The sequence below is a fragment of the Harpia harpyja genome, chromosome 14 (assembly GCF_026419915.1).
Source record: "Harpia harpyja isolate bHarHar1 chromosome 14, bHarHar1 primary haplotype, whole genome shotgun sequence".
NCBI classification, from domain to species: Eukaryota; Metazoa; Chordata; class Aves; order Accipitriformes; family Accipitridae; genus Harpia; species Harpia harpyja.
In genome coordinates this window covers 3,025,292-3,047,295 of record NC_068953.1, presented here as the reverse complement: position 1 = coordinate 3,047,295, position 22,004 = coordinate 3,025,292, and the positions used below count along the sequence as shown (strand labels likewise).

Genomic DNA, 22,004 nt, shown 5'->3' with positions numbered 1-22,004 from the left:
AGCTGTGTCAGCTCCCTGCCCCCCCCCTTCCCAGAGTCTGTGCAGGCCTGTGTTCAGTGCATGTCTTAGCACAGGATCTCATGTCTAATCTCTATCAAAGTGTCTCTTCCGCTTCCCGCTCAGAAGGTCTTAACTCTTCTAAAATTTTGAGATGTACTCTTATCAGAGTGACAAACAGACTCTCATAACCAAAATGTGCAGATAGATAAGAAGAAATTGCATCCCTCTGGTTTCTGTATTGACATGAATAAACACAGCAGCCTGCAGCCCTTTTGCAGGATGTGTTAAGAGCAAAATGGGCAGAGTAAGAGAGATTAGCCTGAATCAGGAAATTATCTTCAAAATTGAATTACTGAAGTACAGAGCTTATTGAAAGGCAGGCAAATAGGTTCTGATATTTGCACAGTTTGGTGACATTTCTGTATGTTTCTGCACTGCGGGATCCAGAGATTAGTCTGCTGGAGTCCTTACTGCAAAGCTTTGTGCTTCACCTTCTTCGAGTGTTTTGTTCTTGTGCTGTTGAGAGCTTTGCCACCAAACTGTCTCCTGCTGGAGGCCAATCTTGAGGCAGGCATGAAGGACTGACCTTGTGATTTTACCTTGCAGTAAAGCTGAAGATCTTTGTCTCCGCTGTGTTTGTGCCTCAGCAGAGCTGACCTACGTCAGCCGCGGCTCGCTCTTGCAGCGGAGACAGGCCCTGAGATGCAAATAACCCTGGCGTGATCCGCGCAGACGTTGCACAACCTCTGCCACGCCGTTCGTTCGGTGCATCTCCATCGCTCCTTGCAAAAGCCCTGCTATTTTGGTTTGGGGCCTCTCCTGCGCTGGGTTTATTACAGGTTGCAGGATTGAGTCAGAGGAGCGAGCCGAGCCCTGCGACAGAGAAACCCTGGGGCAGCCGCTGGCACGGACGGTGAATTACATTTCCAGCATTATACTGTGGGCGCTAACGGTATCGGCAAGTAGTTTGGGATCGGCCGGTACGTGGTCCCTGGGTGAACTGTGCCCAGGCCGTGGCGTGCCATGCTCTTCTTATCTTCAGGAGCCTTGGGAATTAAAATGGAAGGTGAACGCAGCACCCTCCGCTCGTGTGTTGTGCCAACAGTTCAAGGTTTCCTACTGTACAGGTTTCCAGACGTAGGTTTTCCAGATGGGGATGCAGGGTTTTTCTGTCTCTGTATTTTCATTGCTCAGACTGAACCTGAGAAAAGAAAGTATCTGCCTCTGGGCTGTGGCTCTGAGGTCATCTCCTCTTTGCCAAAGCAAATTTGGTTGCGCTTGGGGCGATGTGTTGGCTGGTTGAGTCTCCGGGAGGTGTCTTTAGGAGCAGGTTCCCCCCCGCTCAGTGCGGTGTGTCTCAGCCATCAGTCAGAGCTAGAAAGGAGAGGCAGAGGAAGAGCGAGAAGTGACTCAAGCACTCCATTTAGCCTGCTGGCATTTCCAGGTTTGGTATGAAATGAGATTTGCTTATTTATTTATTTTTTCAGAAAAGCACTAAGAGGAGGAGTGGAGGACTAGGCATTCAGAGGCAATTAGGGCTGTCCCGTGGCATCTCTGCGCCTGGCGTAGTGTTTTAGGCGTATCCTGGTTCTGGTACGTGTTGGCAAAATCCGTCACGGTTATAAAAGTGCTTTTGCCTTTGCCACTTCCTGTCCCAAAACGTGGTTCCTGGGGGAAAAAAAAAGAAAAATAAATAATGCTTCAATTCTTGAGACATCAAGGTGTGAGTTGCAGTGCGGACACGGGGCGCAGTGATGGGGCTGGCAGCAGCGATGGTGTGCCCAGACCTGGATGTGCCAATGGCCACCAAATGAGCCGGCAACTCCGTGGCACCAAAATAAGAAAGGAAAGCCCAGAGCTGGGAGATGTCTCAGCCTCACGACCGCGGCAGGCTCAGCTCCCTTCTCCCAAGCAGCCCTGAAATGAGTTGTTAAGGAAACAGATTTCAAGTTTGCCGTTTCCAAGGAGTTACTGCAAACAACCGTGAGGGAAGACACAGATAAAGGACGTGCAGGAAACGTCCCTATCCTGCGCAAAGGACGTTCCATGTTCCTCGTTGGAGCATCTTCATTTGCCTCCAACCGATCCAGTTGCTCATGGCAGTGATGGAAGAGCAGCCACTGGTGCTTGGCCACGCTTACTTATTGACAGGGCTAAGGAGTGAGCAGCTGTATTATATTTCAAGGAGGCAAATAAAGCACAATATCCACTTCATGTCTTCCCTTGGCCTTTGGTTGAAATTTCAACAGGTTTTAAGAATCTCTTGCACATCACATTATTTTTGTGTGGCTTAATGAGCGGTTGGAAAACTGATTTTCAGGCCCACTTCCACATCGCTGGTGCCTACATGAACACCTAGCTTTTGCTTTTCTCCAGAAACTAGGGCTTGGCTAAAGCTCTGCATTTACAAACTGGACGGTGGGCGCAGCTCAGCCACTCACCCACTCTGTCCCTGGCACCCTGCTTCAAGCATCGCACAACGTGGTTTTATGCAGCTTTACCAAAGTGTTACCAAGACACGCAACCCAACCGCGGAGGGAGAAGTGGTGAGAGAACTGCTCTCGTGCCTCCCCGCCCCAGCCACCAAACCACTGTCACCAACACCAGCCTCCCTATCACCTGCAGATCTGCCCCAAAATCATTTAAATTGAAAAGGCATGGTCTGATTCCATGCTTTGACTACCTGTGTGGCAAAATTCAAAGGCTTTCGCACAGACAAAGCCCGTGGGAGGAAAGCAGTGGTGATGCAGGAGGCACCGTGGTCATGGCTGTGGAGATCCCACAACAACCCATGGGAGGGCAAGTGGGGCTGCCGGGAAGATACATTTGTACTACTAAACCCACCAGAAGTGGCTAGTTCGTGAATTTACACCCATTTGCGTTTGTTCTCTTTGACTGAGGACTTGATTTCCGTTTCAGCTGGACCGAAGCCAGGTGGTAAGAACGAGCTCTGGCAGCATGGCATCTTCCTCAGACCCACTCGTTTAAAATATACTTTGTTATCTACGTATATTTTAATTTTTAAGCACAATGATTTGGCAGGGAATCTCGGGCATCTTTGCTCGGTGCCTGTTGTTTAGTCTAGAGGTGGTGAGTGTTTGACTGCGGGGATGCCAGGAATGCACTTGGCCTTCCCGCTCCTCTTACGCTTGGCTGGGGCGTCCCCACTTGTAGGATTCCTTGGTGGAGAGACCCGGACAGAATTAAAGGCTTTTCACCTTGAGAACTGGTGAGCGGTGACAAGCTGTTGCTGGGGCAGGTGACTGAGGGCCAAAGGAGATGGGCAAGTCCATCACCAGCCCTTGAACTCTCATGTGTGCTAAGATGGGTTTATATCAGCTCTAACCATTACGTGTGCCTTAACCTTTAATAATTTGCAAGCCTAAATAATAAACCAGTGAGATGATCTTTAATACTTGTTAAAAAAAAATTTTTTTCCCCCTCTTTGCTCACCCTGTGTGAAACTGATGTTAAATATGAGGTTGCCTCATCTTCTACAGCAGCAGTTGCTCCAGGTGACCCTGCTCTGCCCTGGATGCCATGAGCAGCTTTAAGATATCTCTGTGTTTATGTGCCTTGGTCCAGGTGTGTTAATGGGTGAAGTTCTCAGAGGTTTGGATATTTCCACCTGGCCTGCAAGGCTTGAACTTCTTGTTGACAGCATCAAATCTACCATTGCTTGCTGAAATACAGGCTGGAACTGAGCAATGGCTAAGAGATGCCCTTTGCAGTTGAAGACCAAGTCTTTGCATGAAGAACTGTCTCCTGCTGGGCATTTCCAGGGCAGCTGGGACAAAAAAAGGTTAATCTTAATTTCTTGGGTTTGCAAGAACCATCTCAGTTTGGGGTTTTGCAGCTAAGCCATGGCCACAGGTCCTTTCCCACTGCAAAGTGGGCATAGTGGCACTTCAGTATCGGGCGAGATGTTGGTTGTGCAGCTGTGTGGTACAGGGCTGTCTTGCAGAGCCCACGAGATGCCCAGTCACTCTTCTTCCATGAAAACACACCAAGCATTTCCATTTTGCCCTCATGTTAGGGGTGGGGGTTTTGCTTACATAGTTGAGTACAGCTGATAGGGGAAATGGAGATCATTTGGCTTTCAAAACCTTTCAAGAAATCAGACAAAAAATCCTTAGGAAAGACAGGAATAGTAAATGAGCCACTTTTATCTCTTAAAAAAGTGGGAGAATGAGGCATTTCCCGCCTGTGAAATTTTACCAGCAAATTATATGCTAAAGAGTGTTATTTGAAAGAAAGTGTTGCTACATTGCTATTGAACACAGCTTTAATAATAAATTGTGGTGAAGACAGAACTGGTTAATATCCTTTGAAGGAAATAGGAGCTTTTTGCGGCAAGGAACCATTTACTTTGGATTATATCATAAAAAGTTTTTGACTGCAATGAAAAGTCTGGAGACCGGGGAATGGGATTTTCCTTCAGAAGTAAAAGTTTATTTTCTGTTACAGAGTATGTGGGTAGTGAATTCCTCTGTCTTCCCTTTCTTTATTATTCTCTGTTATGCTTCCTACCCTTTTGTTGTGAAACTTTGAAGTTTCCTTTTCCAATATTGATATTTAACGCTGCCCTAATTGAAAGGGGCTAGCAACATTAATCTCTCTGTACGCTCTGTCAGTGCTGGTGGGAAGAGGTTAACAAGCCCGTTGGAAGGTGTATTTTTCTCCCCTCCCTCAGGAATTGGGTTTAAGACCTTCACAGGGAAGTATTTAATGTGTTTTCATTAAGTCAGGTTTTCTTTTTCCTATTACAATTTTGCTTTCAGACCTCACTTCGTTCTCAGCATTGACTTTCTTGGGCTGGTCTAGCCAGTGCCCGCAGAAGGGACGCGCGGTGGGTAGCTGGGCACGGAAGGTTGCAGTGATGTTGCAGCTAACTGCTTGTGCATTACTGCTGTCCGCATCGGTGCGCTTGCCGAGAAAGCACGGAGGTTTTTTAAAGGTGGCAACTTCTCTAGCATCAGTCAGTTCACTATTTACTGTGGGTAGTTGCTTTGCTAAAAGAAAGTAGATTTAAGGCTGTGCTTAACATTACAGATATCCCGGATGTTTTGCTGAATCAAAACTCGGTTCTGGAGATGTCTCTCAGCGTCGCTCCAAACCAGTCTGGTTTTTTCCCTCAATTATTCTTCAAACCTGGCTTTTGAGTCAAGTGCTTGTGGAAGTGTCTGTGTGGAAAATTGCAGGGAGAGCTCTCAAATGAGCTCTAGCTTGAAGGCTTGGAGACCAGAAAGCCACCAGTGGTTGTTTACATGGAAAAATCATGACTTTTTCGATGCTGGGGAGTAGATGTACGATCCCATCATCAACCAGGACTGTGAACCTTCTGCAGAAGGAGCGACGTTTAGACTTCATGCGTTGTATGGCAGCTTATTGGGGCTTTCCTTCTTGCAAATCCCAAGGAGTTGCAGTGAACCCCCGCACTGATGCTCAGACCCTGGCTGGTTTGTGCCTCAGGATTGAGCCTCGTGCTGTTATTTTGGTGTCTGAGACACCCGGGGCTTCTGCACAGCTTGAATGCGGATGCCTGGTGTCTGCCATGGGTTGCTTTTGTGCTTCAGCCTGCCTCTAAGTTGGGAACTTCTTTATTTAGTCACCTGGTTTTATCAGATTTGCAATCTCCAAAAGCTCAATTTCTCTGTCAGAGAGGGCTGAAATTGGCCGGTGGATTTAAACTTGCCACAAGGGACACAGACTGTCAAATACACACATGCGGTGATTTTCTTCAGGAAACAAAGCTAAAAATAATAATGATTCATAAAAACACTATGGAAAATACTGGTTTTCTAGTGGATGGAACAGGTAACATCCAATTTTGTATGTTATTAAGCTGCCTCCACATTTTGAGCTCCGGTACAGATGACTTGCTCTGCAAACTGCAATTTAATACAAGTCTTTCAAAGCCGATGTCTGCTATGGTAAACCGGGGGATTTTATTTTGACAGCGAGATACTTGCTTGGCAGTTGTTGTTGAAGAGAACTGATCTTGGGACTTGCAATTATTCCTTTTCTGAAAAGAAAAAAAAAAAAGCTCTCTAAGCGTCAGTGTTTGCCTTTGGGGAGAAACTCCTTCAAGCACGTGTGACCTAGACCCTTGTTTTTCGGAGCAGCTGCCTCAGCTGAGCCCCTGCCATGCAGCTGGGAGCCGGGGAGCTGGGGCACGGGGCGATGGGGGGGACCCCGGTTCCTGCACCCCGCTGCGACCTGCCGGGGTGGCAGCCACAGCTCTGCAGAGCAACGCTGACCGCTGCTCCGTGCTTCTGGTTTTAAGGCAGAATCACGTTCAGGATTGCTAATCCTTCCTGCAAGACACTTTGCAGACGCTGGCCCCAGAAGGCTTGGAGAGACAAGCATTTTGCATGTTGTAACAAAAGGAGCTCAGAAACTTTGCCTGATCCCGTTGAGAGGCATGAAATTGCCTGATCACAGCCCGAGACTTTTATGAAATAACCGTGCGGTGAGCTGTGGTGCGGCGGTAACCACTTTCCCCCTCCGCACCGTGAGCTAATCCCACAGGAGCTGTTGGTGCTGCAGGTGCGAGTCCCGGCCATGGCAATTCCCATTTGCAATCCCTTCTCCTGGTGCCATCGTGAAATCCGTGTTTTAATCTTGCTACTGCTGTTGCTTTCTTCTTTCTTGAAAAGAAAACCCCAAAGAACGTTAAACTGTGTCTGTGTCTTGGCAACTCAAATACGCGAACAGATTGTGCTTCAAAAAAATGGCAAAGTTTCAAAATATTGTATTCTGTGAAGAAGAGACAAGGAAAATAAACTCCCCAAAGTGCAGATTTTATTTCACCAGAAGGCGGAAGGCCTTTAATATTTATTTGGGTTTGGCATTTTTCTACCTATTTCTTCTGCTGACACCACTTGTGAACCATAAGATTAAATGCTGTACAACCTGTTCTGGTTCAAATTAGGTTAATATCCAGTAGGTTTGTTTTCACCCTCCCAGAGCAGGTTCCTGAGGCTTAGGTACAGCACATGGGATCGTGCAAGCAAATCAACAAAGGAAAAAAAGAAAAAAAGGAAAGAACAGAGCAAATTTGTGCTTGTTTCTCTTTTGATTTTGGTTGTTGTGTGAATGTCATTGCAGCAGTGTGGATGGATGGTTGATGTGTCGAAGTATGCCAAGAGATGGCTGGTGAGTGTTAATGGGAAGAGTTCAGCTCTAGAGCTAAAGAGGCAGTTCCTGCCTTTGTGGGCAAGCCAGCAAATTTCTGTGTCTTGATGACCACGTGCAAAGTAAGGATGAAGTTACTGCTTTACTTGTGCCCGTGATTGTCTTGTTTGCTTGAACTGCAAGAGAATGCAGGCAGGTTTTTGGAGGCAGAGAGGTCACTGGGATGGCAGACTTAGAAATTGCCAGAGAAACAGGGTTTTTGTTTGCCTGCACTGCAAGACTGTATTTTTGAGATTCCTTTTTTAGCTAAAACATGACAACATCAAGAACACTGTTACCCATTTAGCATCCTGTTGGATCCGATGTGCACTTGGCGCAGTTTGGGCAAGAAATGCTATCTAGAGCATCTCGCACAGCAGGGCTTGCTTCTCAGTTGTGCCTTCTAGAGACCTTTGTAGTACAACTAAGAAAACTAGAAGGAAAAAGGTCAAAGAACAGCTAACTGTAGGAGTTCCTCCACTTGTTTTTACAATGATTTTTACTTCCTAATGCACCAGCTTTCACCCTTTGGGAAAACTGAGAGCTATTCTTCATGCTTCTGAGTGACCTTGCTTCTTTTATTTTGCCTTTTCTGTGCTAGACTGGAAGATCCTTGGAGCAGAGAATTGGCTTTTTTTTTTTTTTCCTTTTGTAAATTTGCAGCTCTGTAGATTTCTAATAACAATAGCGAGTATGCACAGTGGTTTCCAATAAATGCTTTTCCCACGAGGCATCAACTGGGTTGTCACAGCCTGTCCCATCCTGGAATGACTCTTTGCCAAAAGGAGCGAGTGCAATCCTGTCTTTTGGAGAAGACAAGGAAAAAAAAAAAAAGATTAAGAAAAGATTGGCAATCTGAATCGACTAATTGCTTCAAAAAGGTCATTTTCAGTTCTGGGTGCCTGCACTTTGATCTAGCACTCCTCTGGCACTGGGATGCACAGACATCTACTGACATGAGTTTGTGTCAAGAGGAAAACCAAACTCAAACATACATAGGTAAAGTTTGAAAGAAGGTGTTGGGAATAGAGAGTGAAACTCATGCTTAAAAGAAAGAAAGTAATTGATATAAATTGTTAGGTTGAAAATGTTTAATGCCTAAATTAGATGCTTGTGCCCTTTTGGGGGACCAGGGATTTTATTACACAGCCAAACAGCTAGCTGTTTACCTTGGGGTTTTGGTGACATGACTTATGTTTTCAGGTTATTTTATCCATGAATTCAAAACCCCGTGCTGAAATGTGGCTGTATATGTTTAGTCATAAAAAGGTTCTTGTATTTCTCTAGTCTGCCTGGCTCTTGTGTCTGCCGGCTTGGACCCCCTTTACAGGAGAGCCTGCATTTGAACTACTTCAGAGCTTGAGCTTCATCCAGCTCAGAAAAGCTTGGCTGGTCAGTGTGAACAGAAACAAATGGCTTTGAAGCCTGCAAACTTAATTCTGCTTTATTTTTGCTGGGTTTGCACAACTTTAATGACCAAGAGGTGAAACATCCATTTAAACAGAATCAGAATCTGGTTCTGGACTTTCAGATTCAATTTTAAAAAGATTTTTAATCCTGCCAGCGTTCACAGTTATGTATCTGGAATGGTTTAAAATTTAAGAAACATTTTAAGGGATCCTGTGTGGGTAGGGCTGACGAAGGAGAAATACCTTTCTCTTTGCATTTTCACATGGCCTGCCTTTGCCAGAACTCTTGCCTGTTTTCTGTACCAAGTTGGCAGCCAGACCTTGCAGGTCTAAATGAAGCGTTACTGAACAAAGGCACTTTATGTTTTGAACTCTGTGCCCTGAGTCTACACCACCACCCTGGCCAGGCATTTATGTTAAATAAGGTCAACAAATATAGACAAGCCGTGTTTTGCAAATTAAAACAAAACAAAACAAAACAAAAAAGCGCCTTTCTTTAATTCTGCCTCTTTCTTGTTTCACAGGCAAGAAGAGAAACCCTGGGCTGAAAATTCCTAAAGAAGCATTTGAGCAACCACAGACAAGCTCCACGTAAGTCTGCAAACACTAAGGCAGAATAAAAAGAAAACCACGAACTCCAGCTGCCTTCCAGCCTTTGCTAGCGCCTGCGCTACCACGGCCAAGGGCCGGCGGCCGGTCACGGCCAGCACCTGGGGCTCGTGCTTGCAGGTCTGGGGTAACTGGGACCCTTCACGAGGAACAGGGGCAAAACACCTAGGTTAATTTTGGGACCATTAGGAAGGATAATAACAGCCCTTGTATTTCTCTTGTAGCCCCGGGTACAACCAGGGAGTCTCAGCCCATCACCCTCTACCCATCACTACCCGTGGTACCTGTCTCGTGTGCTGCTTAATGATGTGCCCAGGAAAAGGAAAAAACAGAATGGGCACCCAATTTTAACTGATGTGACCCTTCTGCCACCCAGTTTGAGTAACAGATGCATTTGGTCAAGGCATAAAAATGCACGCCCTTCCCTGCGTAATCAGCCTTGCAAAGGAAAACCCTGTGTTTTTAAGTTGCAACTCCAGCCCCCTTGACTTTCTTTGCTTCCTTGAGGATTGACTTTTATTAGCCTGTTAACCCATGCTGTATGACTTAAGCAATCATTTACAGTGGTTTTAGACCTTTATGCCCATTTAATCCATTTTTCATACAGGCTGGCAGAGATTTGGTGCTTGCCACCTGGCTTGCCTTTCGCAGTGAATCTCCCTGGGTTCCTGCACGGGGAAGTTGGATGTGAGAAATGCCAATTCCAGCAGTTTCCTTCCTGATCTCTTTTTGGGGTGACTTTGTGGATCTTGGCTGTATCTGTTGCTCCTGCAAAGCAAGGAGACTGGTTAGGCTGCTCAGGGCTGCAAGGGCTGCTGTCCTGCTGGTGTGAGGGGATAGCCTGGGGGACCGTGTGGGTTGTATTTATTCATTGAGGGAAAATTGATCTTTATAAGGAACACTCCACATCTTTACCCTTTTCTTTCCTGCAGGCCACCCAGAGATCTAGACTCCAAAGCCTGTATCTCTATTGGTGAGGAGGTAAGACTAGGAGTTATGGTGAGGAGAAGACCTCTGGGGACGGGTGACCATCCTGGGCTGGCTGCTGTGGTGCTGGCTGCTTGTCCAGGCAGGCTGCTCGTGGGATTGCTTAACTTCAGCCCCCCCAAAAAGGGCAGATTAATAAACAGCAGCTATTCCAAAAAATGTAGCCCATTTTGCTTGAAATGGAAGGCAGTTGCTGGATGAATAAAAGCTAAGCAGAACCAGCCTGGGAGCTTGTGTGAGCCACCTCCAGCCACAGAGAACTGACTAGTGTCTGGTGTTTGTGCTTCTCCGACAAGGGCTGTCTGCGTGGGACCCATGGCCCCGTGGCCAGCTGCAGTGTGACCTACTGGTTGTCACCGCTTTGATGAACATGCCTCCAAACGCTCACCCTTTGCATCCCATTGCACCTGGGTCTCCTTCATGTTTTCCATATTGGAAATGCCTTCCTTGCTTCAATAAGGTGCACCTAGTCCCCTGGAAATAACAGTTATAAAGCAAGGGGATTGCTGACAGCAGATTTTACTCTCCTTTGCAGTTCCTTTGCTGATTTAAAGCCTTCATCCAAAGTATTTCCTTTCACTAATATAGAAGGCCTTCTCATCAGGAGTCTAACTCAAGGCAGATCTTCCTGTCCTGGAAGCAAATCCTTCTGATAGCATGGAAACCAGTCCACCTGATGTTATAAAAAAATAGCAGGGAAAAAACAAAACTGAGGACAGCTATTTTGATAGGAGAAAATGGCACAGCAGCATTCATACAAGCAATTTAAAGCGCCGGGCAATAAATTTATTAGGTGCAAAAGATAGGCCTCGGTGTTGGCAAGTTAATTTATGAAGTGAAATGCTAATCCAATAGTGTTTTATAATGTCTATGTTTGGATGCTTTTTTTTTTTTTTTCATTTTGGATTTTGTATTTTCCCTGGCATGGAGCAGGGGCTGGAAGGTGGAAAGAGTGTGAGATGCCTCTGGAGCAAAATGGTGCAGCACTGAGGCATAGAAAATGCCTGCTGCTAGAGCAAGCGCCCGCTCCAAGAAAATCATTTCTCCCCTGCAGTCCCAGGGACGAGGAAAAGCTCAAGCACTCCAAAAAGGCTCCATGCACGGAGGCAGAGAGCCCACGTTGGACGGTGCAAAGAGAAATGCACTTGTAAAACCTGGAGCTCAGTCTGTTTTATGGATGCAGATATGTAGCTATCTCAGCGGGACCAACATGTCATGGCTTGCATTTCCCATAGATCTGTTACCTATTTGTCCAGCCAAGTTCCTTTAGGATGTGCTCCCTTTTCCACCAGCCTTTCTACACTCACCCCTGATCCCTAGAGAAAGCCACTTTCCCTCTTCTCCCTTTAAACTTGGCTGCTAAATTTAAGAGTGGCCTTGAGAGAGTCAAAGTCGTTTTTTGGAGAGGGTCCCGTTCAACAGTAGGAGCAGTGTCAGGCAGTCAGAGATGCTTAAATCTCCGCCGTAACACAAAAATGTTAGTCAGGGCTCCTTTTGCATGCGACGTAGCTGCGAGTGAATGACCGGGAGCCGGAGCGCACAGTAACGCAGTGTATGGGCCCTGCACGCCGTGGCATCCCCAGCCAGCACATTTCAGCCTGCAGGTTTTTTTCTGCTGTGCCGGCAAAAAGCGGTGTGGGATTATGCACTGTGAATCAGTTCATTATAACCGCTTCTTTCTGTAGGATGATTGACTGATGTGGTTGTGCGTTCAGCAAACAGAATGGCTGGTTTTAGTAGCAAAGGCATATTTTAAACATCCAAAAATAATAATAAGCAAAAAATAGAGCTGCTGCACAATATCGCGGCAGAAAGGAGAAGGGCAGGTTAGAATGCAGGGCTCCAAACAAAGTCATCCTTTGTGTAAGGCCAGGAGAAAGAGATCTCGAATGCTAGACAAAATAAATCCTCTGTGGTTTAAAAATGGGGCACACTCAGCTGGTATTTGGCCCATCTACAGGTCTGGAGAAATAAGCTTTTACAGGCCTTAAAAAAACGTGGAGATATTTCCATAATTGTTTGTGGGAGGAGGATGGAAGGGGAAAAAAAAAAACAAACCAAGACTGAAGGTGATTCCTAGGGGAGAAGCTGCCATGATGTTTTTCATCCCAGCCCTTAAATGATGGAGAAGCTGAAAGTGCTGGCAGCTAAAGGTGGCCGGGAGGGACACTCGGGTGCGGGTGGCTGGGGGGGAGCATCCCACCGAAGGAACGGTCCTTCCTGCGCCCGCCCTGCTCAGGATGCTCATTGACACAGGCTTCCTGCTGATGCCCTTACGAGGCACGTCTTCTTCAGAACTCTGCTAATTACTGCACAGTAGTTAAGCCTCCTGACAGACCCTGAGGACCATGAATTTGGTTCTAGCCTCGTGAACACAGATAGGGAGGGGGATGCACAGAGGTGAATCTATGTGCCAAGCAGGGCTGGATTTTAGGGATGTTTCGCTCCACGCGGCCACCTTAGCGCTGGTGCTTTTTTCTCCTGCAGAACTTTGAGGTGAAAGCCGATGACCTGGAGCCCATCTCCGAGCTGGGACGAGGTGCGTACGGGGTGGTGGAGAAGATGCGGCACATGCCTAGCGGGCAGATCATGGCAGTGAAGGTAGAGTGAGCCTCCCGAGGTGCTTTCTGTCTGTATCGTTGTGTGTGGACACCCTCTGTGCTCTCATCTGTGCACATTTCTAATCTCACTTGTTCTGACGCTTGCCTTTACTGGGATCGACTTCTTTCTGTATGGAATCCTCTTTCTACACAGGCGCAAAGAGTGCCGAGGTAGATTTGGGCCATTTAACCAAGAGAAGGGGTGTGTTTTAAAAATATGATGCTCAATGTGTTTCCAGCATTGTAGTGCCTACGAACATATTGTTCACCTTTGTCTACAATATTCCTGTTTTCACTAGGATTTTACAAGCTATTTGCCATCATTTTTTAAATATGCGTATTTTTTTCTAATGTAGATATACCCTCCGATTCAGGGCTCTGCACACTAATTGTAATTGTAACAAAGAGTGTACTGTAAATTTAGTTGCATAAGATAATTTTCTTCAGCTGGGACTTTTTTAGCCTCTTTGGGACAGGAAATTTTTGTTGGAATTTTCACATTTTGTCTGCTACAGTGGCATCTTGATTCATGACAGGCTTGTAGATACTATTATGAAATTTTTCATAATAACAGTTTAGACTCATAAGCTTGCAGCTTAGGGAAATAGTCATGGGAAAATTTGTGCTTTGGGAAGGACCAATTTTTGCTTGGCTGAATTTTAGCTCAAGTTTCCTTTCAGAATAAGAAAAAAGAGAAAAAAAGATGCAGAGCTGGAAGCTGTGAGCAAACTGAAGGAAAATTCTTAGCTCCTCAGTTGTGGATAGACTTTGCTGTGGATGCTGGGATGTGTCTCAGGGCCCCTGTGCTCTGCATTTGGTCTTCGTGTTTGCTTTGTTGTTCACCAAACAGCAAAAGACCTCTCTGAGTATGATGGAAGGCCTGAAGAAGGTGTGGCAGGAACATTCAGGCTATTACTTGCATCTCTGATGCTGAACAGTTTAATTCTATCACATTACTGACCTCAGTTGGACTGTGTCATGCCCCTTTGTGGTGCTTCCCAGCTGAGGGTCTCCAGGTGTTTCACATAAATGACATCTCTTCCCTGGGAGACTGGGAAATGTCCATTTTCCAAAGCCATGGGGAGGAGTTGGGCTCTGGCTGCAGGGCTGGAGCCCTCTCTCGTGACCAAAGTCTGCTGATGTAAATAGATGTCCACTGCAGCTCCAAAAGTCATGGGTTTCCACCAGCCTAGAAGTTGATTTCCTGCTCCGTTCTCCTCTCCCAAGCCCCAGTGACTTTTGGCTGTTGCAAAAAAGAGTGGCGTTTGCAGGGAAGAGCAAAATCACCTGCCCTTTGGGCTGAGGTGAGAAGACCCCTTCAGCCACCATTGCCCTGTTGCACCAGGGTGCTCCTACCGCGGGTGCTGTGCTTCTGATGTGCCTGTGACAAATAGGTATGATAAAACGGTAACGCAAAGAGGTGTGATAAAAGGGTAAAGGTGTGATGTCAAGGCACCGAGGCCAGCACGGGTATGGCTGCGGTATGGAGGTGCTGACAGCCAACGCTAAAATGCTTTGTCTTCCAGCGGATCCGAGCCACCGTGAACAGCCAGGAGCAGAAGAGGTTATTAATGGATCTGGATATCTCCATGAGGACGGTCGATTGCCCCTTCACCGTCACCTTTTACGGGGCCCTTTTCCGAGAGGTATGGCATCCTGGAGATCCGCCGTGCTGCCCCTGGGAGACTGGATCCTCTCCCAGGCTCTGAATTCCCATGCCTAGACTCCCTCCAAGTGCCAGGGGTTTAATCTCCATCTAGACACGGAGACTTGGTACAATATGGATTTGCTCAATCCTGGCCTAAGGATCTGTCACGTACAGTTACTTCTTGGCGAGCGAGGAGAGACGCGGTCCCACGTGAGGAGGAGCCAAGGGCAGCCAAGCCCCAGTGCCAGGAATGTGCGAGGCTCCTGCGCTGAGACGTTGGGGTTGGTAGTGAGTTTGAGTGATGGGGACGGCCGGGCGCCGAGGACACCAACTCACAGCCTGGTCCGTTAGTGTTAATATTGTCCTGACTTGCAATGAGAAAGCCACATGGAGGAAAAATGTGGAAAGCTCTGCAAAGCAAGATTTATTGAAGAGTTTTAAGCATAGCTCTGCAGAGCTGAACTTTTCCTGGCTGAGCATTTGCAGTGACCTGAACGTGTAGGAGCCTCGGTCCCGATAACTTTCTGGGCTCCTAAATCACCGGGACTCTGCTTTGGGAAAAGACAGCAGAAAATACACCCTAAATGGTAGTGAAGGTGGACAGCACTTAATTCCAGCTGGAGAGGAGGGAAAAAGAAAGCCCAGTACAGTTTTGTTGCATGAGTTTTAAAAGACAGGGAAGAGGCAAACAGGCCAGCAAAGGGCAAGTGCCAAAGAAGACCTTTGCGTGTGAAAGGAAAGGAATGGATGCTTCATTCCAGTAGGCAGATATTTGCTTGCTTTATCCTCCAGGGAGACGTGTGGATTTGCATGGAGCTGATGGATACCTCACTGGACAAATTCTACAAACACGTCATTGACAAAGGCCTGACGATTCCTGAGGACATCTTAGGGAAAATAGCCGTCTCTGTGAGTATTAGCAGGGCAAGGAGGGAAGGGAAAGGGTGTTTCTCTTCTAAGCCAAGTCCTACATGACCCAAGCTCCCTGCTGTATTTGTACCAGGAAGAGCATGGTCCATGGGCCAGCCCACGTGGACATTCCTAGCTGGCTTCCAGTATCTGGTCTGAGGTGATGTTATTTATAAGCCATAAACAACCCAAAATGTGCCTATACATGTAATTGAGAGATGGCACAGTGTTAGATGTGGGGAGGGCCCTGCAGCTCCTTTGCCTTCTCATTAGGGTCCTGGAGCTCCTGGGAGATCCCTGGGTACCCACTGTCACCTTGGGTTGCTGTGAGCGTGCAGGACTCGTGGGAAATGTAGTTCCTTCCCTGCAAGTAGGTCTGGTGAGGATGGGGTGGGTGAAGCCAGATAGTATTTCCTCCTCGTCATGGTGCTGCCAGCTGTGATTCACTCTAGATTTGTTGTTTCAGATTGTAAAAGCACTAGAACATCTACACAGTAAGCTCTCCGTGATCCACAGAGGTAAGTGCCAGGCACACAGCCATGACCATGCTGGTATCTGTCTGCCCTGTGCCGCATGCTCTCAGCCTTGCAAGGGCTGGCCTTGCGGCCAGGCACGGGGCTCTCAAAATATCCGAGATAAAATGGGCCTTTGACAGCAAAAATATGCCCCAGCATCTCATGACTAGCACAACGTAGTCAGAGGAAATGTCTGCTGGTTTGCTCTTTAAAAACTGCATGCTGGTCCCAGTGTTGCCCCGAGGTGGAGAAGTGAACTCCAGCCTTATTGTGCTGGCAGAAAAAGGGCTGTTTCCCCCGGGTTGCGTTTCCCTAATACATAGTCTAAATCCATGGTCTGCTTCAACACCTCTGCAAAATTAAAACAGACTTTTCCTTCTGACCTTGGTGGGCTTTGGATCAGGGTTTGCAAAGGCTTCTCCCCTGGCTCGACGGCTCCGTGTTGACATGCAGTGAGAGGCGTCTCCATGCCAGCGTGATGCCTCATGCAGTGATCTAACCATCCTCATCCCCTTCTGTGAGCTTCCCTGAGCACTGGTGGGGCAGAACAGTTTGATATCTAAAATAGCCTCAAGTGAAGTCATAAATACCCTCCTTAAACTCTTCTGACATTTTCCCCTCTAGAGCATCTCAAAGATGCCATGAACACACTTAGAAAGAAACAAATTTGCAGTGTTGCTGCTTGACACCTTTATTTTTAAAGGGTCATTTTCAATTTGTCATGAGGAGGAAAAATCCCTCTCTGGAATGTGTGACTGCCGGGGAAAGGAGCATCTGAAGCGAACAGAGTTCAGCTCTAGCAGTCATATTTTGTACACTCTGCATGTGGCTGGGGGTTGAGTTTCTGCCTTCTGTATCATTTACAGTAGGTGGAAAATGCTGCTCGGCTTCTGGATTTCTGTTTACTTGTTTGATTTCCACTGAAAATTGTCTTATTTCAGCATAGTAACAGATGGGTGAGGATCTCAGCTACCTGAAGCTTTTGATTGCAAAATGCTGATTAGAGAGCAGATGTTAACAAACTGTAAACCACCCAATTCTAATAAGCAGGATTCAAAAGCAGCTTCTGGCGTCCTTCGGATGGTGTTTCAGTTCTTCTATTTAATAGTTTATCACATGTGGACAGGGGACCTTCTTGCAGAAGAGACCTCTTATTTCTGGGTGGCAACAGGGAAAGGATTGCTCCCTTTCTGAGGATCAGTGCTGGGACAAGAGAAAACAGGGTAGCCTGCGCTACCTGCGCTGTGTTGAGATTTCATCTGGGGTCAGCCTCACAGGGAGCGATTGCCTGCTGTGCAGGAAAGCACCTCCATGCTCTCCTGGATGTCACTTACTAGCTTCTTTCTGTGCCTTAATTCCTCTTTCTGATGGTGATTGTAACTGCCTTCATGGGAGTGATGCAAGTGTGAATGCACCAAGGATTATAAGGCCGTGATGGGAAGCAGATAAATCTGGCAGTAATAAATAGATGAGACACTGGCCTGATTTCCATAAGGTGTGGAGCACCCACACGCCTGCTGCTGTTCACATTGCCTTCAAGCTTGGTATCCTTAAAATTAGAGGCCATTTCTGAAATCTTGATCCTTGTCTTAGTTTACCGCTCCCTCCTTCTCCTGCAACCCCTGCTGCTCTTCACCCTTTCCTGCCCACCCCTCATCCTTTCCCCATGGGTTTTTCCTTTTGCTGGCATGAGACCAGATCCAGCTAGGGACTTGCCAGGGGTCCAGCCGTTTGCAGACATCCTCTGGAGATGCCCCCAGCCCCGCTCGGCTGTTCCCCTGTGAGCGCTCCGATGTCCGTGGCCATCCCCTGCGCAGTGGGATACGACGGTTACGTGCGGGGTTACCTCCCACTCCCCCAAATCAGAGAGAGGAGTCTGGAAGTGAAGGGACGCTTGCAGGACATATGACAGGCCCATGAGGCAGTCACCTGAACTTCCAATACCCGCAGCCGGCCGGGTTTCTGGCATGCACAAAGCACAGGGGTTTGCACGGGCGCCGTTGGTGCCCTCTGCTGATAGGAAGCTCTCTGGCTTTTTTTTGGCTTGGCACAGCCACCCATGCATGACAGTGACTGTGGTATGTGTTCCTTCTTGCAGATGTAAAGCCCTCTAACGTGTTGATCAATACGCAGGGGCAGGTGAAAATGTGCGATTTTGGAATTAGCGGTTACCTCGTTGACTCGGTTGCTAAAACTATGGATGCAGGATGCAAACCCTACATGGCTGTAAGTTGAGCCACGGAGAAGCCGCGTGTGAAAGCTGCTGTGGGACAGCCAGAGGAACATGAGCCTGGGCATCGGGTCATCCTAGAGGGGGAAGGATCAGCCTCCGGCATGTGTCCTGGGGACTCGTTTTGGAAGACGTATCCCTGAAGTTACTTGTAAAGGGGCAGAGAGGGGAGACGGATCTCATGGGTCAGATCAGATCTCCTGGGCACAGCTTCTTGCTGCCTTATCACCTCCCTGTGACCTTGGGGAAGGCTCTGTAATTACTCCATGTTGCATTTTTTGCCATTTGCCCTGTGGGGACAATAGTACTTTCCATCTGGGAGGAAAAACAGTCCCCAGGGATTGGGTCCCTCAGACTCCTCTGGGGAGCTGCTGTTCGTGATTTGCTCTGTGCGGAGCACTTGCACAGGGTGAAAACGGTCCTGGAGAATTGAGACGTGTCACCCCTACGTGCAGATGTGCCGGGTCAGCTCCACCACCCCAGTCCCTGGTGCAGGTACCATCTGCTTCTGGTGACCCATTTCACTGCCTGCCCTTACCGGCAAGGATGTAGGACCAGATCTGGCCCCATGAGAACCAAGGGAGCAAGCTGGTGGCATGGACTAAGTGGCCCTGGCCTGCCACCATGAAAGACCCCTCTGAGGTCGGCATGGGCATCGCGTTGGGGTCATCCCTGTCCCTCAACTGCCTTTGTCTCTGTTCACAGCCTGAAAGAATTAACCCGGAGCTGAACCAGAAGGGATACAGCGTCAAATCTGATATCTGGAGCCTGGGGATCACAATGGTAGGGTGATCTTGGGGCTCACAGCGATGCCAGGAGGGTTGAGCGTTGCTCGTGGAGTCATTTTCCCCCCACTATAGCCCCCCTGACACTGGTGGCACTGGTTCCCTGGGAAGGTGGCGGGGGCGGGAATGGGAATACACCTCTGGGGATACCAGGGAGCACGCCGCAGGGTTGAGGGGAAGGAGGATGGAGCTGCTTTGACAACTCCTTGCTGTCTTTGTATGTGTCCGTGGGTTGCCACCCGGGTGGGGACGACCCCACTGCGGTGGCCGTGGGCTGCCGGGAGATGGCAGCATGGGCTAAGGCGAAGGCGTCCGGCACCGCACATCTGTCGCCTTGGAGCAGGTTGGATTTCAAGCACCAGAAAAATACTCCCAGCACTTAGCAAATTAGCAAAGTCCCCCTCAGAAGAAGAGGGATGGGTGGCGTCTCCCACACAGCATTTAGGGGGAATCCGTCTGCTTGCAGAGTCGTTTTATAGCGCGGTTACCCTTTGCAATGTGTTCGGTTTGTTTTTTTGTTTTTTTTTGTTTTTTTTTAACCTCTAAACTTTCCCAAGCGACGTCTAACACGAGGGTAACGGAGGATTGAATATGGAGGCTGCTGGGTCTCCTCAGGCCTTTCCCTTCTGCTGGGGGAGGTTAAGCAAGACGTGGCCAGCTGGGGTGAGGAAATGCCACGTATTTGTGCGGCGCCTAAAAAAAAAACCCCACAGTCCTGGGTGGGCACACAGGAATCTGGAATCTGTGGGGCGGGAGGGTGAGCTGTGGGGCGTCCTCCCCCTGATGCCTGAGGCTTGGGCTCTGTGTCCCCAGATCGAGCTGGCCATCCTGCGCTTTCCCTACGACTCCTGGGGGACGCCCTTCCAGCAGCTCAAGCAGGTGGTGGAGGAACCGTCGCCGCAGCTCCCGGCAGAGAAGTTCTCGGCGGAGTTTGTCGATTTTACCTCGCAATGGTAAAATACCCCCTCGGCCCCGCTCGCCCTGGTCCTGCTCACCCCGGCCCTGCTCGCCTCCGCCATGCTGAGGAGGGCGGGTGCCGGCAGCCTCCTCCATCCCCGTCCCCGCAGGTGTCTCTCTGGGGTACAACCCAAATTTTTGAACAAAATATCCCCCCTCCCCGGGAAAGGGACGAGCCTTCATGCCCTCACTGAGCTCTGCGGGCCGGGCTGGGGCCTGGTGCCGCGCAGGCAACACGCACCCTTTGCCAGAGCACTGGTGATGGCGGTTGTGGGGGTCTTCCCCGCCTGAGGTGGTGAGGAACAGGCTTGGTCGCCTTGGGGGGACACGCAAGAAGAAGGGATTTAGGAGATTTTCTCATCCAGTCATCCCATATCAACAACACAGGGTGTCTGTGGCCGGGCCGGCAGCGCGGGCAGGTGCAGGCAGGCAGGTCCGCGGGGTCCCTCATGTCCCCGGGGCTGGTGTGGGGTGAGGAAGGGGAGCAGGGCACAAAATGGCTGCCTCCTCCTGCCTCCCGCTGCCGGGGGGGGGAACACACAGCTCTGAGGGCAGGGACGGTGCGGAGTTTGCCCCGTGGCGGTCCCCGTCGGCGGCTGTCCCGCTACCGGGGCCCTCCGGCTGCTGCGCTGCTTTCCGTGGGACTCGGAGCTGGAAGCAGCGGGAGAGTTTGGCTGCGGTGTAGGAAAAGGGTTGGAGCAGATGTGCGCTGTCTGGAGGTTGCGAGAGCTGCATAAAAGCACAGGCTCTCCCAGCACCCGAGGAGACTCACAGCTGCCCTCATCGTATGGTTCAAAGAGAGCTGGCGGCGGCCCCGCGGCTCCTGACTGCTTCTCCCTCCAGCTTCCCTGGAAACCGCCTGGGAGGCGTTTTTATTTTCCAGGCGCTGCAGTGCCATCCACGGCTTGCCAAGTTGGCAGGTGGATGGTGGGTTTGCGTGGTAGCCAAGAAAGGACGGCAGATCGACAAATACAGAAATGTGAGACTGTTCCCGAGCTGCCAGCGTCAGGGCCTGGAGCCCGGCCGGCTCTGCTGTGACCCAGGAAGGGGATTATCAGCCACTCCTGCCCAGGGACTTTAAGTACCGACACTCAGATTCTTCGGAGTCTTGTTCAAACATGTTTTCGAGGTGCCTGTGATTCAGCTGCACGCCTCTACCGACCCACGCTGGGGAATACCTGCCCGTGCCCACACTGCTCTGTGTCTATCAGAGGTGGGAGCTGGCTTGGAAAAACCCTCTCACAAAATGCCCACCGTTTTTGCAAGGCCCACACTGAGATTTTGGACCAGCTGCCTTTCTCCTGTGCTGCTGGCTCGCTACTTGTTATTGCAAAGTTGCCTGTCTGTGCCAGGCAGGCTGTCGTTCCCCACTGAATATTTTGCTTTTGCAAGCACGGTGTCTTGCAGTTATAGCTGTGGGCTGATTTAGGAGTAAGATATCCGCAGCCATTCATGATGGTTGCAGTGAGAAGAATAACCCCGCTCAGCAGCACTCATGTCTTGAAAGCTCGTACTTTGGGGAGCACGTGGCGGTTGCTCTCTTTGCAAATCCTGTCCTCCAGGATCACTGAAGATCCCTCAGCGCCAGTGGAGTGGCATGGACTCAGAAAAGTGCGCTTTGGCTGCAGATTGCACTAGTTTTGCGTTGTTGGAGTCTGAGAATTTTTTCTGACCCGGAACCAGGTTACATCAACTCAGTGTATTGAAATTGGCCTGGCTCAGGCCTATCTCAAATTCAAGAGGTCGCAGAGTGAATCGCACCGTCTGCTGCCTGGGGCAGCGAAAGTCTGATTACCTGTAGCCACTGCAGGGAAGTTCCTGGGATGTCTGAGTCAGGATCAGATCCAAATACGACTCTTCATTCCTGAAGATTAACATTGATTTCAGTAACTTGTCACCAGATTTCCTGGTATTAGTAACCCGGGAACAAGGTTTTTGTTTGTAGAGGGTCTAAATTAAGAGGATTGTACCCAAATCCTGCTTCTGGACACACCTAACCTTCAAATTCACCTTAGCATCTCGGCTTGGGCTGCTTTTGAGCTCAGAGGATGTGACACATCCCGTACCTTCAGTTCGGCAATATTGGCACGTATCGTTACTAGGTTCCTCTGTTCATTCACAACATGACACTAAACATGAGTCCGCTACACACAGCAAGCAGGAAATATCTATTCAGTGT

The 22,004-nt window shown here is 48.8% G+C and overlaps 1 protein-coding gene across 1 annotated transcript in view; it reads left to right on the top strand.

Annotated features, from left to right (window-relative positions):
• Positions 1–22,004, top strand: part of MAP2K6 (mitogen-activated protein kinase kinase 6) — a 54,175-nt gene that overhangs the window by 16,255 nt on the left and 15,916 nt on the right. Inside the window, exons 2-10 of the mRNA XM_052807857.1 lie at positions 9,110–9,176; positions 10,127–10,175; positions 12,669–12,782; positions 14,308–14,427; positions 15,222–15,338; positions 15,805–15,856; positions 17,952–18,079; positions 18,789–18,866; positions 19,682–19,821. Of these exons, the coding sequence (XP_052663817.1) occupies positions 9,110–9,176; positions 10,127–10,175; positions 12,669–12,782; positions 14,308–14,427; positions 15,222–15,338; positions 15,805–15,856; positions 17,952–18,079; positions 18,789–18,866; positions 19,682–19,821 (865 nt within the window). The remainder of the gene's footprint in view (positions 1–9,109; positions 9,177–10,126; positions 10,176–12,668; positions 12,783–14,307; positions 14,428–15,221; positions 15,339–15,804; positions 15,857–17,951; positions 18,080–18,788; positions 18,867–19,681; positions 19,822–22,004) is intronic.